The sequence below is a fragment of the Phoca vitulina genome, unplaced genomic scaffold, assembly GCF_004348235.1.
Source record: "Phoca vitulina isolate PV1807 unplaced genomic scaffold, GSC_HSeal_1.0 scaffold15, whole genome shotgun sequence".
Lineage (NCBI taxonomy): Eukaryota > Metazoa > Chordata > Mammalia > Carnivora > Phocidae > Phoca > Phoca vitulina.
This window is the reverse complement of record NW_022589718.1, coordinates 6,244,342-6,263,131: the sequence shown is the minus strand read 5'-3', so window position 1 is coordinate 6,263,131 and position 18,790 is coordinate 6,244,342. Positions and strand designations below refer to the sequence as shown.

General features: G+C 35.6%; 1 protein-coding gene across 6 annotated transcripts in view; it reads right to left on the bottom strand.

The window, feature by feature from the left end:
- NSD3 (nuclear receptor binding SET domain protein 3) overlaps positions 1-18,790 on the bottom strand; it is a 116,158-nt gene that overhangs the window by 28,054 nt on the left and 69,314 nt on the right. For 5 of the 6 annotated variants that reach the window (XM_032413392.1, XM_032413394.1, XM_032413393.1 and 2 more), the window contains exons 7-12: positions 17,950-18,076; positions 14,549-14,649; positions 12,372-12,417; positions 9,296-9,426; positions 8,790-8,918; positions 7,748-7,874 (exon numbers count right to left, since the gene is read on the bottom strand). In XM_032413392.1, coding sequence (XP_032269283.1) covers positions 7,748-7,874; positions 8,790-8,918; positions 9,296-9,426; positions 12,372-12,417; positions 14,549-14,649; positions 17,950-18,076 — 661 coding nt within the window. Of the gene's footprint in view, positions 1-7,747; positions 7,875-8,789; positions 8,919-9,295; positions 9,427-9,446; positions 11,455-12,371; positions 12,418-14,548; positions 14,650-17,949; positions 18,077-18,790 lie in introns of those variants that run through there. The other variant, XM_032413397.1, reaches the window with a different exon arrangement.

Sequence of the window (18,790 nt, the reverse complement as noted above, 5' to 3'; positions counted from 1 at the left end):
GTTACCCTTTCTCTGCAACCTTGCCGACACCTGTTGTGTCTTGTGTTGTTAATTTTAGCCATTCTGACAGGTGTGAGGTGATATCTCATCATGGTTTTGATTTGTATTTCCCTGATGATGAGTGATGTTGAGCATCTTTTCATGTTTCTGTTAGCCGTCTGGATGTGTTCTTTGGAAAAGTGTCTATTCATGTCTTCTGCCCATTTATTAACTGGATTATTTGTTTTGGGTGTGAGTTGTTAAGTTCTTTATAGATTTTGGATACTAACCTTCTATCAGATATGTCATTTGCAAATATCTTCTCCCATTCTGTAGGCTGCCTTTTAGTTTTGTTGATTGTTTCCTTCGCTGTGCAGAAGATTTTATCTTGATGAAGTTCCAATAGCTCATTTTTGCTTTTGTTTCCCTTGCCTCCGGTGACATGTCCAGTAAGAATTTGCTAAGGCTGTGTTCAAAGAGGTTTCTTCCAGCGTTCTCCTCTAGGATTTTGATGGTTTCCTGTCTCACATTTAGGTCTTTCATCCATTTTGAATTTATTTTTGTGTATGGTGTATGGAAGTGGTCGAGTTTCATTCTTCTGCATGTGGCTGTCCAGTTTTCCCAACACCATTTGTTGAAAAGACTGTCTTTTTCTATTGGATACCCTCTCCTGCTTTGTTGAAGATTAGTTGACCATTAGTTGACCATTAGTTCTGGGTTCTCTATTCTGTTCCGCTGATCTATGTGTCTCTTTTTGTGCCAGTACCATACTGTCCTGATGACCACAGCTTTGTAATATAGCTTGAAGTCCAGAATTGTGATGCCTCCAGTTTTATTTTTCTTTTCCAGGATTGCTTTGGCTATCTGGGGTCTTTTGTCGTTCCGTACAAATTTTAGGATTGTTTGTTCTAGCTCTGTGAAAAATGCTGGTGGTATTTTGATAGGGACTGCATTTAATGTGTAGATTGCTTTGGGTAGTACAGAAATTTTAACAATGTTTGTTCTTCTAATCCATGAGCATGGAATGCTTAAAAGGTTATTTAATAAATTTGGCTAGAATAATTGATCATCAATTTGGAGATGAGGCACTAAAAACAATTTAGATCTTCAGTTCTCACTCTATAATAAAATCAATCCATAGAAAACCCAGAACAGAATTTTTCAACATATGAGAGTGGGAAGGTCTTCCCAACCAAGAATACATAAAAGGTATTACCAAAGACAAAAGAGATTCCATTAGTCACAATTTCCATATGTAAAACAGACATAAAATGAAAACTCATAATCCTAATGCAAAACACAGAAAATGACAGCTACACATCTTATTCAAATTGTAGTAAATCAAGAACAAAGAGAAAATATTAATATTATCCACAGAAAAGACAATGACCTTCAAAGAAGCAACAGTAAGACTGAGAGCTGACAGCAAAGGAAAAATGGAAATCAGAAAACAATGGGATGTCATCTCCAAAGGGCTGAAAGGGCTGTTACTAAGTCAGCATTCTATATCCAGTGAAAGCACTCTTTTAAGAATGAAGTGAAATTAATATACATTGAGGAGGATTAAAAAACCCAAAAGTTGTTTTTCTGAAAAAGAGTTATAAAAGTGATATCTCTGGCAAGAGCGACTAATAAAGGGAGAAAAGGCACCAATATTAACAATACAAGAAATGGTACATCACTACAAATCTTACAACTATTAAAAAAATAAAAGGGTATCACTACATTTTTGCCAATAAATGAAAATTTACATGAATGGATAGATTCTTAGAAATGCATAATTACCAACACTCACACAAAAATAAACAGAAAATATGAATAGTTCTATAAATTCTTTAAAAAACTGAAACCATAATTAAAAGCCTTCCTACAAAGAAAACTTTAAGCTCAGAAGGTTCTACAATCTGTCAAACATTTAAAGCTAGGATTAATGTCAATTAGAATAGAATAGGTAAAAAAGAAGGAACAGGGCAGATGTGGAAAAATACATGCCACAAAGATGACAAAGGATTATGTTTTGTTACAAAAAGAGTTCACATATGGAGAAAATATATGCAACATATAAGCAAAGGTAACTCAACAGGATTCATACAGAAATATAATTTAATACAGAAACAGAATAGCCTAATATAAAAGTGGGCAGGAGCACCTCGCTGGCTCAGACAGTAGAGCATGTGACTCTTGATCTTGGGGTGATGAGTTCAAGCCCCACATTGAGCCAGAGGGCTTACTTAAAAATGACCGACTGGGGGCGCCTGGGTGGCTCAGTTGGTTAAGCGACTGCCTTCGGCTCAGGTCATGATCCTGGAGTCCCTGGATCGAGTCCCGCATCGGGCTCCCTGCTCGGCAGGGAGCCTGCTTCTCCCTCTGACCCTCCCCCCTCTCATGTGCTCTCTCTCTCTCTCTCATTCTCTCTGTCTCAAATAAATAAATAAAATCTTAAAAAAAAAAAAAAAAAAAAATGACCGACTGAATGAATAAATAAATAAAGTGGGCAGAATATGAAGAGGCAGTTTACAGAAAGCAGAAAGACAAACAGCCAATAAACATGTGGGAAAAAACCCTCAACTTCACTAGTAATCAGATAAATGATAATTAAACCCAAGTAACATTTTAAAAATTCATCAAATAAGAAAAAAGAGTTTGATGATACAAACTGTTGAACAGGTACTCTGATATATTGCTAGTAGGAGTTCAGGTTGGAAGGAACTACCTTAGAAGGCTACATGGCAATATCCATTAATTGTACATTCACTTTCTGTGACCTAGAAATTCTGCTTTTGCTGTCTACGTTGGGAAGACTTGTACTTGTAAAAGGATATTGAATGAAGCACTGTTTGTAACTGCAAAGAACTGAAAGCAACTCAAATGTCCTTCAATAGGAGAATAGTTAAATAAACTGTAATATATGCACACTATGGAGCACTAGGTAGCAATTAAATAGAATGTATTTGTATTGACATAAAAAGAGCTCCAAGATAGTGAAAAAAGCAAGCTGCAGAACAATTAATACATTTTTGTTACAATACACAAAATGTTACATACATACATGTGTTTGTGTATACACACAATCTCCTTGAACTATAATTATAATATTTTCATAAGATTGTATATATACACTATTTGTGTAATTAGAAATAAATTTAAAATATTAACAAATGCAAAGAACATCTTTATCAGCACAATACACAAATGGACAAAACATGAACAGATCATTCACTAGAGACTCAATAAAGATAGAGAAAAAAATGTTTAGTTGTAAACAAAGAACTGCAAATTATAACAACATTTTTGTTGTTATTCTTTGAAGGTAATTGCCTTTTCTGTGGGTAATTTTCTGCCTCTTTTATTAGGATAGGAATTTTCATTGTGTGTTCATCTTACATACAGAATTTTAAGTGATTATTTACTGGCTATTTGGATATCATCTTTTGGAAAGTATTCAAGTCTTTTGCCCATTTTTCTTATAATGTTATAAAAAAATCTGAAAAAAAATGGAATCTTTTTTTTTAATGGAATAGTTTTTTGTTTTGATTTTTTAGTTAGATTTTATTTTAAATTATTTTATATTAAAGTACCTGACCTCTACAAATTGGCTGAACTATAAATATTCTTTAAAATTAGTACTTAATTCTTTAAAATTAGTACTTATGATTATGATGTTCAAATGTGTATTTTTTAAACTGGCTTTGTTGTAAATAGAGTGGGGTTTGTTGTCTTGTTACAAATATATAATTTCAAATTATATATTAACATGTATGTAGATATGAAAGCGATAGTACTGTTTTAAAAATAACTTTTAGAAATTTAAAAAATTAAAAGAAATTATTTTAAAGGTTAAGAGGTTTGCCTTTACAGCTTTGCCAAAATGCATAAATTGCCCTGTGTGTGTAAAAAAAAAAAAAAAAAGGCTTCACTTGCATAATGATCAAAATAGGTCTAATATAAATGAAAATTGTTATAACCAGTGACACTGTTATACTAATAGCTGAACTATCAAACTCCTTTAAGACTTAAGTTTAGAGCCCTAGGAGATGTCCTCCCTTCTCAGTAGGACATGGTCTTCATTTATAATAATTAATAAGTAAACTTGATTGTATACATTTTATTCACAAGGTCAAATGAAAGTGCTTTCTTTCTAGAAATCACATTTGTCTTAAACGATAATAAGTGATAGTATAAGAACTTCTTAGGCATGTATCCTATAATACTTTCTATGTACAAAGTATCTGCCTTTGATAAACAGAAGAAAACTTTCTAAATGACCTTAAACAATGGTTTGAAATTTTTACTCCTAATCTGTTGGAAGGGTAACAGATTAGTATCAAAGTAATTTTCATGTAATAATAAATAAAAGCAATTTTTTAAAGAGTTTATTTTTTTATTTGAGAGAGAGAGAGAGAGAGTGTGTGTGTGTGTGTAGAGCAGGGGAAGGGGCAGAGGGGGAGGGAAAGGGAAAGAATCTCAAGCAGACTTTGCGCTGAGTGTGGAGTCCGACATGGAGCTAAATCTCATGACCCCGAGATCATGACCTGAGCCAAAACCAAAGAGTGGGACGCTCAACCGACTGAGCCACCCAAGTGTCACCCAAGAGCCACCCAAAAGCAATTTTTTAAAAATTAAAAAATAATTGTGTTTTAAACTGTGGTTAAAAATACATAATATAAAATTTACCATTTTAATCATTTCTGAATGTACAGTTGAGAACGTGAATTAAATACTCATTATTTTGCAACCATCACCACTATCTCCAGGAGTTTTTCATCATCCCATCCTGAAATTCTATACCCATTTAAATAATAAGTCCCCATTCCTCTCTGGTAAAAACCAACAAAAAACAAAACAAAAAACAATCAAAAAACCACCTTGGTAAAAACTGCTCTACTTTCTGTCTCTATAAATTTGGCTACTCTAGGTAATTAATTCATATAAGTGGAATCAAATAATATTTGTCCTTTGTGACTACTGTATTTTGTTCACAATCATGTCCTCAAGGCTCATCCATGTTATAGCATGTATTAGAATTTCATTTTTTAAATTTCATTTTATTTTTTTTTATTTTTTTATTTTTTTTAAAGATTTTATTCATTTATTCATGAGAGACAGAGAGAGAGAGAGACAGAGGCAGAGGGAGAAGCAGGCTCCCCGCGGAGCAGGGAGCCCGATGCGGGACTCGATCCCAGGACCCTGGGATCACGACCTGAGCCGAAGGCAGACGCTTAACCGACTGAGCCACCCAGGCGTCCCTTAAATTTCATTTTAAAAAACATTCTACTGCATGTACACACCACATTTTATTTATCCATTCATTCATCAGTGGACACTTGGATCACTTCCACCTTTTGGCTATTGTGAATAATGGTGCAGTGACCATGGTGTACAAATATCTGTTTGAGTCTCTGTTTTTGGTTCTTTTGGGTATATACCCAGAAGTGGAATTGCTGGATCATACAGTAATTCTATGTTTAATTTTCTGAGGAACTGCCATACTATTTTCCACAGAGGTTGTATCATGTTACATTCCTGCTGACAGAACACAAAGGTTCCAATTTCTCCATAACCTGACCAACATTTTTTTTTTTTTAAATAATAGCCATTGTAGTGAGTATGGAGTGGCATCTCATGTGATTTTAATTTGCATTTCCCTGATTACTAATGGCGTTGAACATTTTTCATGTGCTTATTGACCCATTTGTAGATCTTCTTTGGAGAAATGTCTATCCAAGTCCTTTGCCCAATTGGGTTGTTTGGTTTTTTGTTGTTGAGTTGTAGTTCCTTATACATTCTGGATATTAATCCCTTTTCAGACACGGGATTTGCTAATACTTTCTCCCATTTTGTGGGTTGCTTTTTCAGTCTGTTAATGGTGTACCAGGTTTTTAATTTTGATAAAGCCCGATTTATTTTTTCTTTTGTTGCCCGTGCCTTTGGTGTTGTATCTAGGAAATCAATGTAAAATCCAATGTCATGAAGCTGTTCCCTTATGTTTTCTTCTTAGATTTTTATAGTTTTAGCTCTTATGTTTTGGTCTTTGATCCATTTGAATTAATTTTTGTACACTGTTGTTAGGTAAAGGTTCAACTTCATTCTTTTGCATGTGGATATCCAGTTTTCCCAGCACCATTTGTTGAAGACTGTCCTTTCCCATTGAATGGTTTTTGCACCCTTGTCAAAAAATCATTTGACCAAATGTGTGAATGTTTATTTCTGGGCTCCCTATTCTATTCCGTTGGTTATACTTCTGTCTTCATGCCAGTACCATATTGTTTTAATTACTGTAGCTTTGTAGTCAATTCTTATTTTTCATATTAAAAAAAATTATTATTATTATTTTTGCTTTGTAGCAAATTTTTAAATCAGGAAGTAAGTCTTCCAACTTTGCTCTACTTGTTTTTAAAGCAAATTTCTCTTTTAAATTTTCTAATAGATGTGTGCCAAATTAGATTATATCTAAACTTTGTTGGCAGAATTCTACTCTGCTGGGTTCTAGAGTTAGGAGAAAAGCCCTCAGAGTATTCTAATACCATGAAACATGGTCCTTCCTATCAGTTTTTTTTTTTTAAGATTTTATTTATTTATTTGACAGAGACACAGCAAGAGAGGAAACACAAGCAGGGGGAGTGGGAGAGGAGGCGCAGGCTTCCCACTGAGCAGGGAGCCCGATGTGGGGCTCGAACCCAGGACCCTGGGATCATGACCTGAGCTGAAGGCAGATGCTTAACGACTGAGCCACCCAGGCGCCCCTCTATCAGTAGTTTGTATCAGAGATTGCAACTTAAGTGCTTAAGGGGCCAGGTAGATTACATACATGCCTGGAGTGATAGGATTTTAGAAAAGGGAATGGTAGGGAATGTGGGGAACTAGGAATACGTGCCTGTTCCATGTTCACACATTGAAAACACATTTTGAAGGCCAAATAAAACAATGTGTAGATAATCTGACCTTGAGGCTGCCAGTTGGCAAACTGTTCAAAAATTTTACTGCAGAGTCTAAATGTGATAAATAATATTTTATATAGGGGAACATACAAGTTACATGTTCAAAACAGCTTTTATAGCTTAATTTTTACATGTGTATGTATGTGTCTGTTTCATATGACTACGAAATACAATCTTCACCCTACTGAGTCAAGGTGGTAGAAAGCAACAGTAAAGAGTAAGGACTCTGGGGTTAAGCTACTTTCTGGATTTAAATCCCAGTTTCATTATATGTTGTCTTTTGACTTTGGGTAAAGTGTTCAACTTTCTTTCTCTGCAAATTGTTTTGATCAGTAGTAGTCTATATGAGGCAGGGGGATAAGAAAAAAATGGTGAATCCAAAACCTCCAATGTCTAAAAAACAATTTCCAGTAGCTGCACCTTTCCAATAAAAATATAATCACCATGGTTATAGTTCGTGATTGATGCTTATTCCAGTCTATTAAAGTCAAGGGACTTTTTATTTAACACAAAACTCTCAAACCCATCTAAAAAATAATTCAATCTACATATTTTGCATAGTTGTTTCGATAAAACACAAATCCATCTCAATGATTTCATAGATTTTACAGTAAAAGCACCAGTAGGAGGAAATTTGACAATAATATTGCTAACTACTCTTTTGATCTTAGGAATCCCAATCCCTGAATGGTCTTAATTTGTTGAAATATCTATGGGAGTGGAGAATGAGAGCTACATAAAAGTGGTAAGAGAATTAGATGTCATGGGGGCTGGCATGGCACATTCCTCCCTACCTGTCTTTTCATATCTATCAAACTAAGTAAACTTACCGGTTTTACATTCCACGCAGATGAACTTTCCATCAGGGAGTGATGCCAATCCCAGGCACTCCAGGTGAAAGTGTTTGCAGCACTCTCCCTCACAAGGAATCAGAGGGTCACCAGAGCTTTCACAGATCTGTAACATGGCAAAAAGCAGTAGTTCTAAAACTTTAGCAGGCATCAGAATCACTTGGAGGGCCTTTTAAGGCACAGAGTACTGGATTCCTCTTCCACAGTTGCTGATTCAGCAGGCCTATGGTAGGGTCCAAGAATTTGCATTTCTAACCAGTATCCTGACAATGCTGATGCTGCTGGTCCTTGGCCCTCACTTTAAGAATCACTGAAGTTAATTTTTTATTTTTATTTTTTTAAAGTTTTAATTTTAATTCCAGTTAGTTAACACAGTGCTATATGAGTTTCAGGCGTATAATACAGTGATTCAACAATTCCATATATCACCCGGTGCTCATCATGACAAAAATAATAAAAACACAGGAAGACTCCTATATTTAATACATTAAGAAAGAAAAAAAGAACCACTGAACTAGATAACTATTTCCAGACCCAATATGGTATAAGTTTAATAGGCATACTTGATCTTCCATGATTCCTTTTTTGGAATGTGCAATACTTTAACTTTTCTTCACAGGGCAAAACAGTATTTTTCAAAAAGGGTAAATACACATTAAAAAAGGCAATACCAACTTAAATTTAAGAAAATGTTTTTTGAAATAAATCATCTGCCATTTACTTTTTTCGTAAGTAAGCTCTAGGCCCAACATGGGTCTTGAACTCACAACCCCAAGGATCAAGAGTTGCATGCTCTACTGACTGAGCCAGGCAGGTGTCCCCCATTTACTTCTAATTAAAAACTGAGTATCGCAATGAAGATGGGCACTTGCATGTGCAGAAGAGACCCAGAAAAGGCTTTAGGACCTATAGCTTTAAAGTAATATAATTTAGAAAGATACTACTCTGTCCAGCAGGAGGTTAACTATATTATCGGTGGAATATTACAGCAATTATTTCAAGCTATCCGTCGCTTGCCTACCTGACACACAGTGTCCTTCTTACCGACTCCAACACCTCTTCTTGACAAACTTGAATCCACGGACTGCACATCAGAAACATCTACATCTGCAGTAGCGGAAGGGCTATCTACTTGCTTTCCAAAGCCTACCTACATGGAAAACATAGCACTTTTTAAGAAAAATAAAACAAAAATTTCCTCCAAGTGAGGAGCTATGAAAATCCTAGCAAGATATGCTCAAATAAACCTTGATACCTCTTCTTTCTTTCTTTGTAAAAACCCCTGGGTACCATATACCTGATGTTTTGAGAAAAATTATAGTTAAAATTTACAATACAGAAACTATGTTTCTCTTACATAAGAGATCAGCAAAATTAAGACATTTGTAAATTACAAAATAACCAAAATGATTTGTTCCCTGAGTATTTAAAAAATTCCCCAATCTCCCCAAATAAGTCAGGCAAAACATTTTGTTCATCTTGCAAAGCAAAAGAGAGCACTGTGCCCCGAGCCTTGAACATATTTACCTGCAGGTCACTCAGTCCTCTAGAATCGGAGTCAGATGTGTCTCTGTATGCTGAGCTAGTCATTTCTACATCAGTTGAGGCGCGACTCCTTTTCTTTAGAGGTTTACAGGAATCTGAAATCTCGCTGGCACCTTAATACAACATACTGAAATTAATCCTAAAATAGTGCTTAAGGTTTGTTGTTTTCATTTTTTTTTTTGTGGGAGATTCTTTCTTTCCCCAAACTCATCTGTAGTGTGAAAAAAGCACAGCTCTCTTTGTAACACTGAAGTCACGAGTCAAAACTTCAGAAGCTTATGACCTTCCTGATAGTGAGTGATTTAATTTACAACCGCTCTATTAAAACATTTAATTCAGTGCTCCTGCTCTAAAGCTATTTTCAGTCAACAGAGCCCAAGTTCCAAGCTAAAAACCAATTCTATCAAAACTACAGGATAGCCGATTGATTTGGAGCAATCCAAAGAACCATTCAATTTGGAGGGGGAAGACATAAAACCCAACACACTGTGTAGCTTACAAATATGGTCGCAGAGACATCTCCATCTTGTTTTTATTAGGGATGTGACAAATCTTTGATTTGTATTCGATTCGTACACGGATAGTGCCATTTTCCCCCGAATTTTGCAATTCAGTTGATTATTGCCCCCCGAATAAATTTTGGATGTTCATAATTGTTCATCTGAGACTTCCTTGGTGAAGTGGCATTTATTGTGACCATTAACAAGTGCTGCAGCACATCTACATATGTCATGCCATTTAGGAGGCACATTGCTGAGGGTTGTAACGGACAATCAATGTTCAAGTGCAGCCAAATCACGAAGAGCTGGATGAGAGGCCTCTATGTGGAATTTGTGCGGGAAGGAATAAATATGAAAAAAAAAAAAAAGGCAGAGAATAGTGTGGAATTTTTTTAAAACTGTGTGTAATACAAATCCAGCCAAAACAATAGTGCAAAAAGTTACAAAGCAACAATCTCTTGGGCTAATGCAGTATAGGCTATACAGAAACAGCCACGATGAAATGTGCAGATCAGGCACGGTGAATACCAGGGAACCAAGGAGACGGTTAATATTTCAACCCACAGTTTGTGTTTTGGATTTTTTTCCCCCAAAATTTCCATACAACAAACAGACATCTAGATCAGCCCAGCAAGCTATGGTGGAAGTGTGCAGTCCAGAAGAGACCATGGAGAAACAAGTCTCCTGAGGCCATGAAGATCCGCAACAGGCTGAGTGAGAGTAGCACTTGGTATATAGCCATGTTCTGTGGTGGAGGATGTGGGCCTCTTTAGACTGCTCAGATTACTGGAACCTTGTTATCACATCCCATTCTACAAGTTTTTTCACTGAATGTTTCCTTACATCTATAAATGAGGGTGCCTGCCCATGTTAACGCTGATTAAAAAACACAAGTACACAAATCTATCTCCTTCATTGCTGGTGTGTGGACCCAGAACACCACCACAAAGTATTTCCTTGGCCTAAAAGATCACTGGATTAACAAGGAGTTTTAACAGAGGAACAGGAGTGCTGTACTGAGAGGCTTTCGAAGGGAAAACACAGGTACCGCCATTTCCGATGAGTTTCTGAAAATGCTAGAAAAATGACAGACTGCCAAAGACAGCTGCCATGCTGTTCTCCATGATAACGGCACTAATATTAAAAAAAATAAGAGCTTTTAATGATTGTAATGTATACAGTTTGGGCTGTTTGGCAAAACCCTGCAGATGTGCATTAATGATGCTTTATTTAAAAACAAAAAACAAAAAAACAAAAACAGTCCATGTTGAAATTGATCAGTGTAAGTTAAACGGTGGTTTTTAGGCTGGACCCATGATTTAAGCTGTACCCATCCAGCTCAGACCAAAAAAAAAAAAAAAAAAAAAAAAAAAAATCATCTGAATGTTAAAGCAATCGTTCAGAGTCTTGAAGAAGAAACCAGGCAGGAAAATGCCAATAATGATGATTGGCGAAATCAAAATTGAAAACAAAGAAACTGTTTATCGAGCCGCCGACAAAGAAATCTTGCATGGAGACTCCAAGTCTGGAGTTTCTGGGATGAAATTGTACAGGAATCTCAGTCCACAGTTTCCTCAATCGCTGCGGAGACGGAGCTGTCACTGAATCTGACAGAGCCCTGCACTCCCCGGTCCGCCGACCCTGTGGAATGGTGGAAACACAACGCAATCAGGCCTCCTAATCTCGCAGCGATCGCGATGTCTTTTCTTGGAGCTCCGCCAAGCAGTGTTCCCTCCGAGAGGCTGTTCAGTTCTGCTGAGGATCTCCACGGAGACCATCGCTGCAGACTTCTCCCCGAGAATGCAGAGAGGCTGGTGTTTTTTTTTTTTTTTAAATAATGCAATTTGCCCAGAGTAAACTACAGGTATTAAATACAGTTTGAATGATCTCACCAAAAACGCACGAATCATGCTATGGAGTTTGTACTGTAGTCAAATTGCACACAGAAAATACGGATATAAGTTTAAGGTTTCTTAAACTTTGTGCATATCTCAAATAGATTCGCATAAGGTCATCTAATAATGGCCATAAATATGCTACGAATCATTTTAATTAAAAAAAAAAAAAAGATTTTACAGCACTGTCAAAATAAACGTGGCAAGATTTTTTTTCAATCAGGTTGTCTTGTCTGATTTGTCATAGTCCATGTTTGACAAACATTAATAGCTACTATTCGGTATTCAGTCGAATACCAAAAAAAATGGATTCGTCACATCCCTAGTTTATAAACCAGTGAAACCCCAGAATCTTATGGAGAAAAGTTGGAAACAGTATCAAGTCTACATGGTGTTCTCCAATTTACAAAAACAAGTAAGACTTTACACATGGAGGTACAGAATAAGATCAACTCTAAAACACACACACACACACACACACACACACACACACACATACACATACACACACACCAGGAAATACTTCAGTTTCACATAAATTTTTGACTGAAGAGCAACAACAGTGATTTACAGAGACAAACAAAAATACATGAAGTACAAATAAGTAATTCTTAAAAATTGGTTTTAATCAAGGAAATGCAAGGCAACACTATAGTAACTCACCTTTCTGTAATCCAGTCTTCACTGTAGCCTGAGGAACTGTTTCAACCTGTTTGGACAGAAAAATATACCATTAACAAGGAATTTTTTTTTTTTTCACTTTTAATTAACAGAGGGAAAAAAACAATACTTCCATCAATCTAAGTAATGATGAGTGATTAATGTATCTGAAATCTGAACTCCGTCCCATCTTCTGGGTAAAGTTCTCTGTCTCAAGGTCAGGGAGGGTTTAAATCCTAGCTGCCTATGCTGAATTCCAAGTGACAACACACAGCCACATGCTCTCTAGCAAAGACTTTTCCCACCATTCCCTTGGTATATGAAGAGAACAAGAATCCTTTCCTCAGTGTCTGGGAGGCAGGAGAGGGGTTGTTTCTGCAACCAGCCCCAATGTTGCTATAAACCCCTCCCGCCCCAAAGACGTTAGGATAAATTTTTACTTACTATGATACTCAGGTTAATGTAACTCACGCCACTTTAAGACCCTTCCGCGCCTGCACTCACAGCTAAGTTGCTGGGAATCAGGACCCTCTCTGTAGAGAGTGCTACAGGGCTCCATACAGCTGGAAGCTCAATACTTTTGCTGCTAGTACAAACTTAAGAAAATAAGTTTGTGATATTGCAAAAGCACTTTCTTGAGTGTCTTATGAACAGTGTCTTGATCCTACATTAGGAGAGCGAGATCAGAAGTTATTCTGCCAATGTATATGTAAAACACGTGGTAATTTGAGGCTTGAACCATTGGAATTAAAGAAAGGATGCTGTTTGGAGGAGTTCCTGTTTTAGCTATGAATTGAATTTTATGTTTCTTTAAGATGTGGTGAGATATGCATGTTGAAACACATTTTGTAAATATTTAAGGATTGTTCTAAGCTTTTTAAAAAAAATTTTTATTTTTTTTACAACAGGTAAAAAAACATACAACAGAAGCGCTTTTATAAGATACAATTAGTAATACAAATATAAAATCTTCTAAACAATCACTGTTATTGTTCTACTACTAACTATAACACAGTGGCATTAACAATTTGTCCCGCTTTTTATACTCATTCTGCTTATTAATTTTAAACTGGTCACAGACTGAATTTGGGAACCAGCTGGAAAAATCACGACCTTGTTTTGGTAATTAATGCTATAGATTTGCAAGAGCTTAGAAAGATTTTTTGGAATATAATTTCCTAAGTATGAAAGTTAATTATGGTGAATGAATGACAAATTAGTATATTATTTAAATTTTAGTTAAATATTTCTGGGAAAATTGTTTTACATGCTTGGAGATACCATAGAGCACCCACAAAATCACCTTTTAAGTTTGGAAATTTAAATTATGAAGGAAATAATTTGAATAGAAAAGTCCACACTTCCATATTAAGTGGTTTTAAAAATATAAAGCTTATTGGAATACTATTCAGAATTCTTTTTTGTTTAACAGCAGCTGTCTGGGCTATAAAAAATGGATATTCTTCCACTTTAAAAAATTTGGAAAAATTCTTATTGTGAGTTTAATTTCAAGGAATAATGGTTTCTAAAAATTTCTTTGAACAGGTAATTTCATATGCATATTACTACATTGATTACACTGGTTTAATACCCTTCAGTCAAATCTCCCTCCTCTTTTTTGTTTTTACTTAAATGGTGTTTCTGATAACCCAATCACAGGTGAGTGCCACTCCACTGGGAAAATAACATTCCAAAAAATCTGTGATACCAACAGAAAAACCAGATCATCTATGATTATCTGTGTCTTAAATAGAACTCTCATAGTTAAATTAATTTGATTTGTTTAGAAAATAAAAACAATACATACCAGCAGCTTAAACAAAAAATCAAAATTTAAAAGGGCAGGGGGGACTCAATGATGGTTCCAAATAAAAATCATGAAAACATGAAATCACTTTGCTCATAACAGAAATTTCAAAATAAATGTGAGGAATTCTTTAAGAGTCTTGTACCACTGGCTTCCCATCTCCTGAAGCCTATTTTCTGTGAAAATGCTTGAAGCAGAATCACAGGGATGGTTGTATTAGAATTAGGCACTGGAACTCACCAGGACAGAAGCATAAGATAGTCCAGAAAAAGGAAACCCAGTTTGGGGAAAGTTTCTCTTTCTTTTAAGAAACCAGATAAGCCACAACATTTACAAATACAATGTTTTAACTCTCTACATGTAGGAAGCCAACCTGCTCCTTTTTGATCTTCTTCTTTGGCACAACCTCAGTGGATTTCTCTGATTCAGAACGAGTTCTAATCGATCTTCTCTGTTGCTTCTTTTCTACTGAGCCTAAGAGATGATTTAAAGGAAGAAACAAAAACTCATTTAAGGATGACTTGACATTCATGTAATTAAGATTTGACCCAATTCCCTGCTTTTCTTATCCATTACTTTGTTTTCTAATTGTAATTGTTTTGTTTTACTTCTGGTCTTTCAATTATAAATCACTAAAAATTCAATCAGTATTACATATTTTTAATTTTAACAAATGAATTAAACTAATTCTATATGTAAAGTGTTTAACGGTGCTTGGTGTACCTGTGTGAGATTTTGCTACTGTTATATTATTAACAAAAAGAGGAAAAAGGCACAAAGATGTGGCCAAAACCAAATCATTAATTTGGATGTCAAGGGACTTGTTACGCTTTAGAAATAATGAGTTATGAAAAACTTTTTGAAACAAGTTAGTAAAGTTTTTCATGTTAAGTAGTAAAACAGAAACTAAGTAATACTTTTAAACAGTAAAATTCTTTGGAAGTAAACAGAAAAACAACTCACATGGACCCCATTTTGGACAGGATAAAACTTAGAATGAGGACCACCATTAGAAAGAACACTAAGTCAGGAATGATTCATTCTGCAATCCTGAGAAGGAACGATGCCTGCAGCACAGCTGTTCTCCATCTTCTCAGCGCTAGGACCACCTACATGGTCCTTCCTACATAATAATCACCCTTCCACACCTTGCCAAGGGAGAAAGCTCTTATCAAAGCAGGCAGAAGCTACTTCAATAAAACCTTCCACATTACCTTCATATTTTGTGGTTTCATTGTTCTTGTCTATGTGTAAATGGTTTCCTTCCTTAGTTCAAAGCCAAAATAAAGAAGGATCGCACTATGTCTGTTTTGGGGAAGAAGGAGGTAGTGTGATACTAATATATTGTTCCTAAGCTGTGTTGATTTCTAGCAGAAAAGTCACAAATGAAGGTGTTGGCTCCTTCCTTCATGCTCACTCTGCTTTACACTGATGGAAATGTTCACTAAGACAACAGATATCCTACCCTCACAGGCACCTGAGTATCCCAGAAATCCAGACTTTAATATAATCATCAATATTCAAGTACCTACCAGGAAAGAGGAAAATGAAAATAGAACTGCTTAAAACAAACAAAATAGCTTTACTTGTTTTGATGATGACAACATGAATTCCATTAAGTACAGACGGTATTTGATCTACTATCTTATAGAAAATAAGGCAACACGACTTCTTATAATTGTTCTGAAAGCTACCCGAAGAACACATAAAATCTACTACACTTAAAACCACTAAAAAATACTACATTCTTGTCTTAAGAGAGAGGAGGTGAGCGTCTCCGGATTTGGAAAATAGCTTAGAAATATAGTATAAAGGCAAATACAATTCTTCAAATCACAGAAATTAGCAGTGCCACACACTCTACGTGCCCCTAAACTTACTAAGAAAAGGCTCAAGAATTCTAAGTAGTTAACACCAACCGAGATGATACAACTGGGTCCTGAAAGGAGATAGTCTTTTCTCTTACTTTGCAACTACTGAAGTTATTTCCACAAGAAGCAAAATGGTCATTTAAAAAGGCAAAATACGCTCATCAACCACAGCTGGTAACCAAATTTAAACCAAGGTCAAAGCTTTAGAGCACTCATTAATTTACAACCTAAATATAGTGCCTGCCTACAGAAGAAACTGAGCTTTTTCCAGATATAAAGAATTAGAACCTTCCACTTAAAAAAAAAATTTCATGGCAAAACTTAAATATTACAGTGAAAAGACTATGTGAAAAGAAAACGTTCAGTAGCTGAGGGGAAGGAAAAAAATAAACTCCATTAAAAATAAAAGTATACTATTTAAGATCAATCTAATATGAAGAGTTTACCCTGAATAGGAGAATGTAGATATTTAAATAAAGATCCCCCCTAGGCTAAGTATCACACTTAAATCAGATCAATTACAACAGTTTAATGTAAAGAAAGATAACAAAATTGATGTACCTGACTGGAGAGCTGAGGCCAAAAGATTCTTTTAATCTTCAAAGAAGGGAACAAATGTTTTCAATTATGGCTAATTAATGCAAAATTGTTTAAGTCCATTTATTCATTTCTTTAACATCATAATTTCATTTTTTTATACAGTATTGTGAAATGATACAAGTTGCAAATCTGGTTCTGGACTTTGCTACTCTCTCCTTATTTTAATGCAGCTTCCCTTCCCAACTCAAATTTGGATAAAGGCATAATGTTTTGTATGCCCCATATGCCCCATCTCCCCTGCTACCACCTCTCCCTGTCTTGTAGCCCCCCTCACATTTTTTTTTAAAGAAAGCTAGCCCAAGTTCTTTCCTGAACAGTGATTGCTTTTATTTTAGCTCTTACAATAATAAGAATCTTACTCAAAGTTTCCCTTACAAAAATATTTGCCCCTTCGTGCCACTCAATCACAATTCTGCCTGAGTTACTACTGATTCAAGGCTACTACCTCAGTTCTCAAGACTTTAATCCTTCTAGAAAATTACTCGATCCCTTCTTTGATATGATTCCAACATTTTTTTAAAAGAACAAGGTGAAACAAACTCGTTTCTCCTAAACTAAAATTCCAAATGACCAAACCAGTTGACAATCTAACTCTTTGCTTGATGGCTGTATGAAACAGTAATACTGTTATATAAACCAAACCCACCAGACCCTCAGTTAAACTATAAGATTCTTAGTATGTCAGTCCCTTAACAAAAATTACTTTGACCATTCCAAAGGCACAACCTTATATAGGCATTTCTATTTTAAACAAGAATAATATAGTTTGATTTTCAATTCATGGTATCTGTTAATCAGAGAACAGATTATAATATATAAATTATAATAGGAGAGTTAGGCCCTAGTCCCCTACTTACTAACATCTAGTACACCTAAGAATAATAAAAAGAACATGGGCATCTGAAAATTAGTTTCTAGTAAGAGATGAAAGAGGAAATGGTAAGAATGTGTTAATAGTGCTAGAAAAGTAAAGCTGTTATTTTCATGCAAAGAGAGATAATCAAATGGTGCATTTACTCAGATGTGTACAGATTTCATAACCATACTCTTTTAATTACAAAGCCTTATTACTTAAACTCCTATAGGAAAAATAACTTACTATGAATAAAGCTCCCTAGCCCCTAAACCGTTTTTTCCTATTGAAGTAATTGCTTTTATAACTCAATGTTTTTAAATGTAATTTGATTTTGATAACTGAAAGTTTCTTAGGAACACAGCTACTATGTTATAGCAGAACAGAACTATGACCTCTCAAAATACATATATACCCTACTATATACTATACTCTTCATTCCTTACCCACCTGTAGGACCAGATGTTGCTTCAGGAGATGATATATTCTGAGTTGCCTTTTCATTTCTCTGGTTTGGTGTAGAAATTATAAGTCTGTCCTGTCCTCTGACACTTATTTCCGTTTTGTTACCAATTCCCTTTAAAATAAGACAAAATAAAAAACAGCTGATTACCAGGCAAATGGCATCGTTGGCTTACAAAGACAGCTTAAGATGGTCATGATTTGCTTGAATTTTACACGGTCTTTGACTGCAGTTAATTTATCATCTTCACCATTACCAGAGCAATTTTATTAAGTCATCAGGATGTATTCTAAAATGTACGAGATTGGGCGCCTGGGTGGCTCAGTTGGTTAAGCGACTGCCTTCGGCTCAGGTCATGATCCTGGAGTCCCTGGATCGAGTCCCGCAGCGGGCTCCCTGCTCAGCGGGGAGTCTGCTTCTCCCTCTGACCCTCCCCCCTCTCATGTACTCGCTCTCTCTCATTCTCTCTCTCTCTCAAATAAATAAATAAAAAATCTTTAAAAAAAAAAAAAAAAAAAAAAAATGTACGAGATTATGTGAGGAAAAAAAACGACTCCACATGAGGCATATCACTAAAAAAATGAAACTGTATCACCTAGTTTTCTGTCAAAACCGAAATGTTTTCTGGTCTGAATAGTCTCTCCCGTTACCTCATCACAGGAAAAGAACTGGAGTCATTCTCATTTGGTTAAGTACCCTACTACACTCATGTCTTAAAAGACAAGAATATCCTTAGGTACAGAAATTTGACATTCATGATGACCAAAATGTGTACCCAATAAGCAACTTGAAGCAGATAGAAGGCAGCTACAATTATAGCTCCGTCTC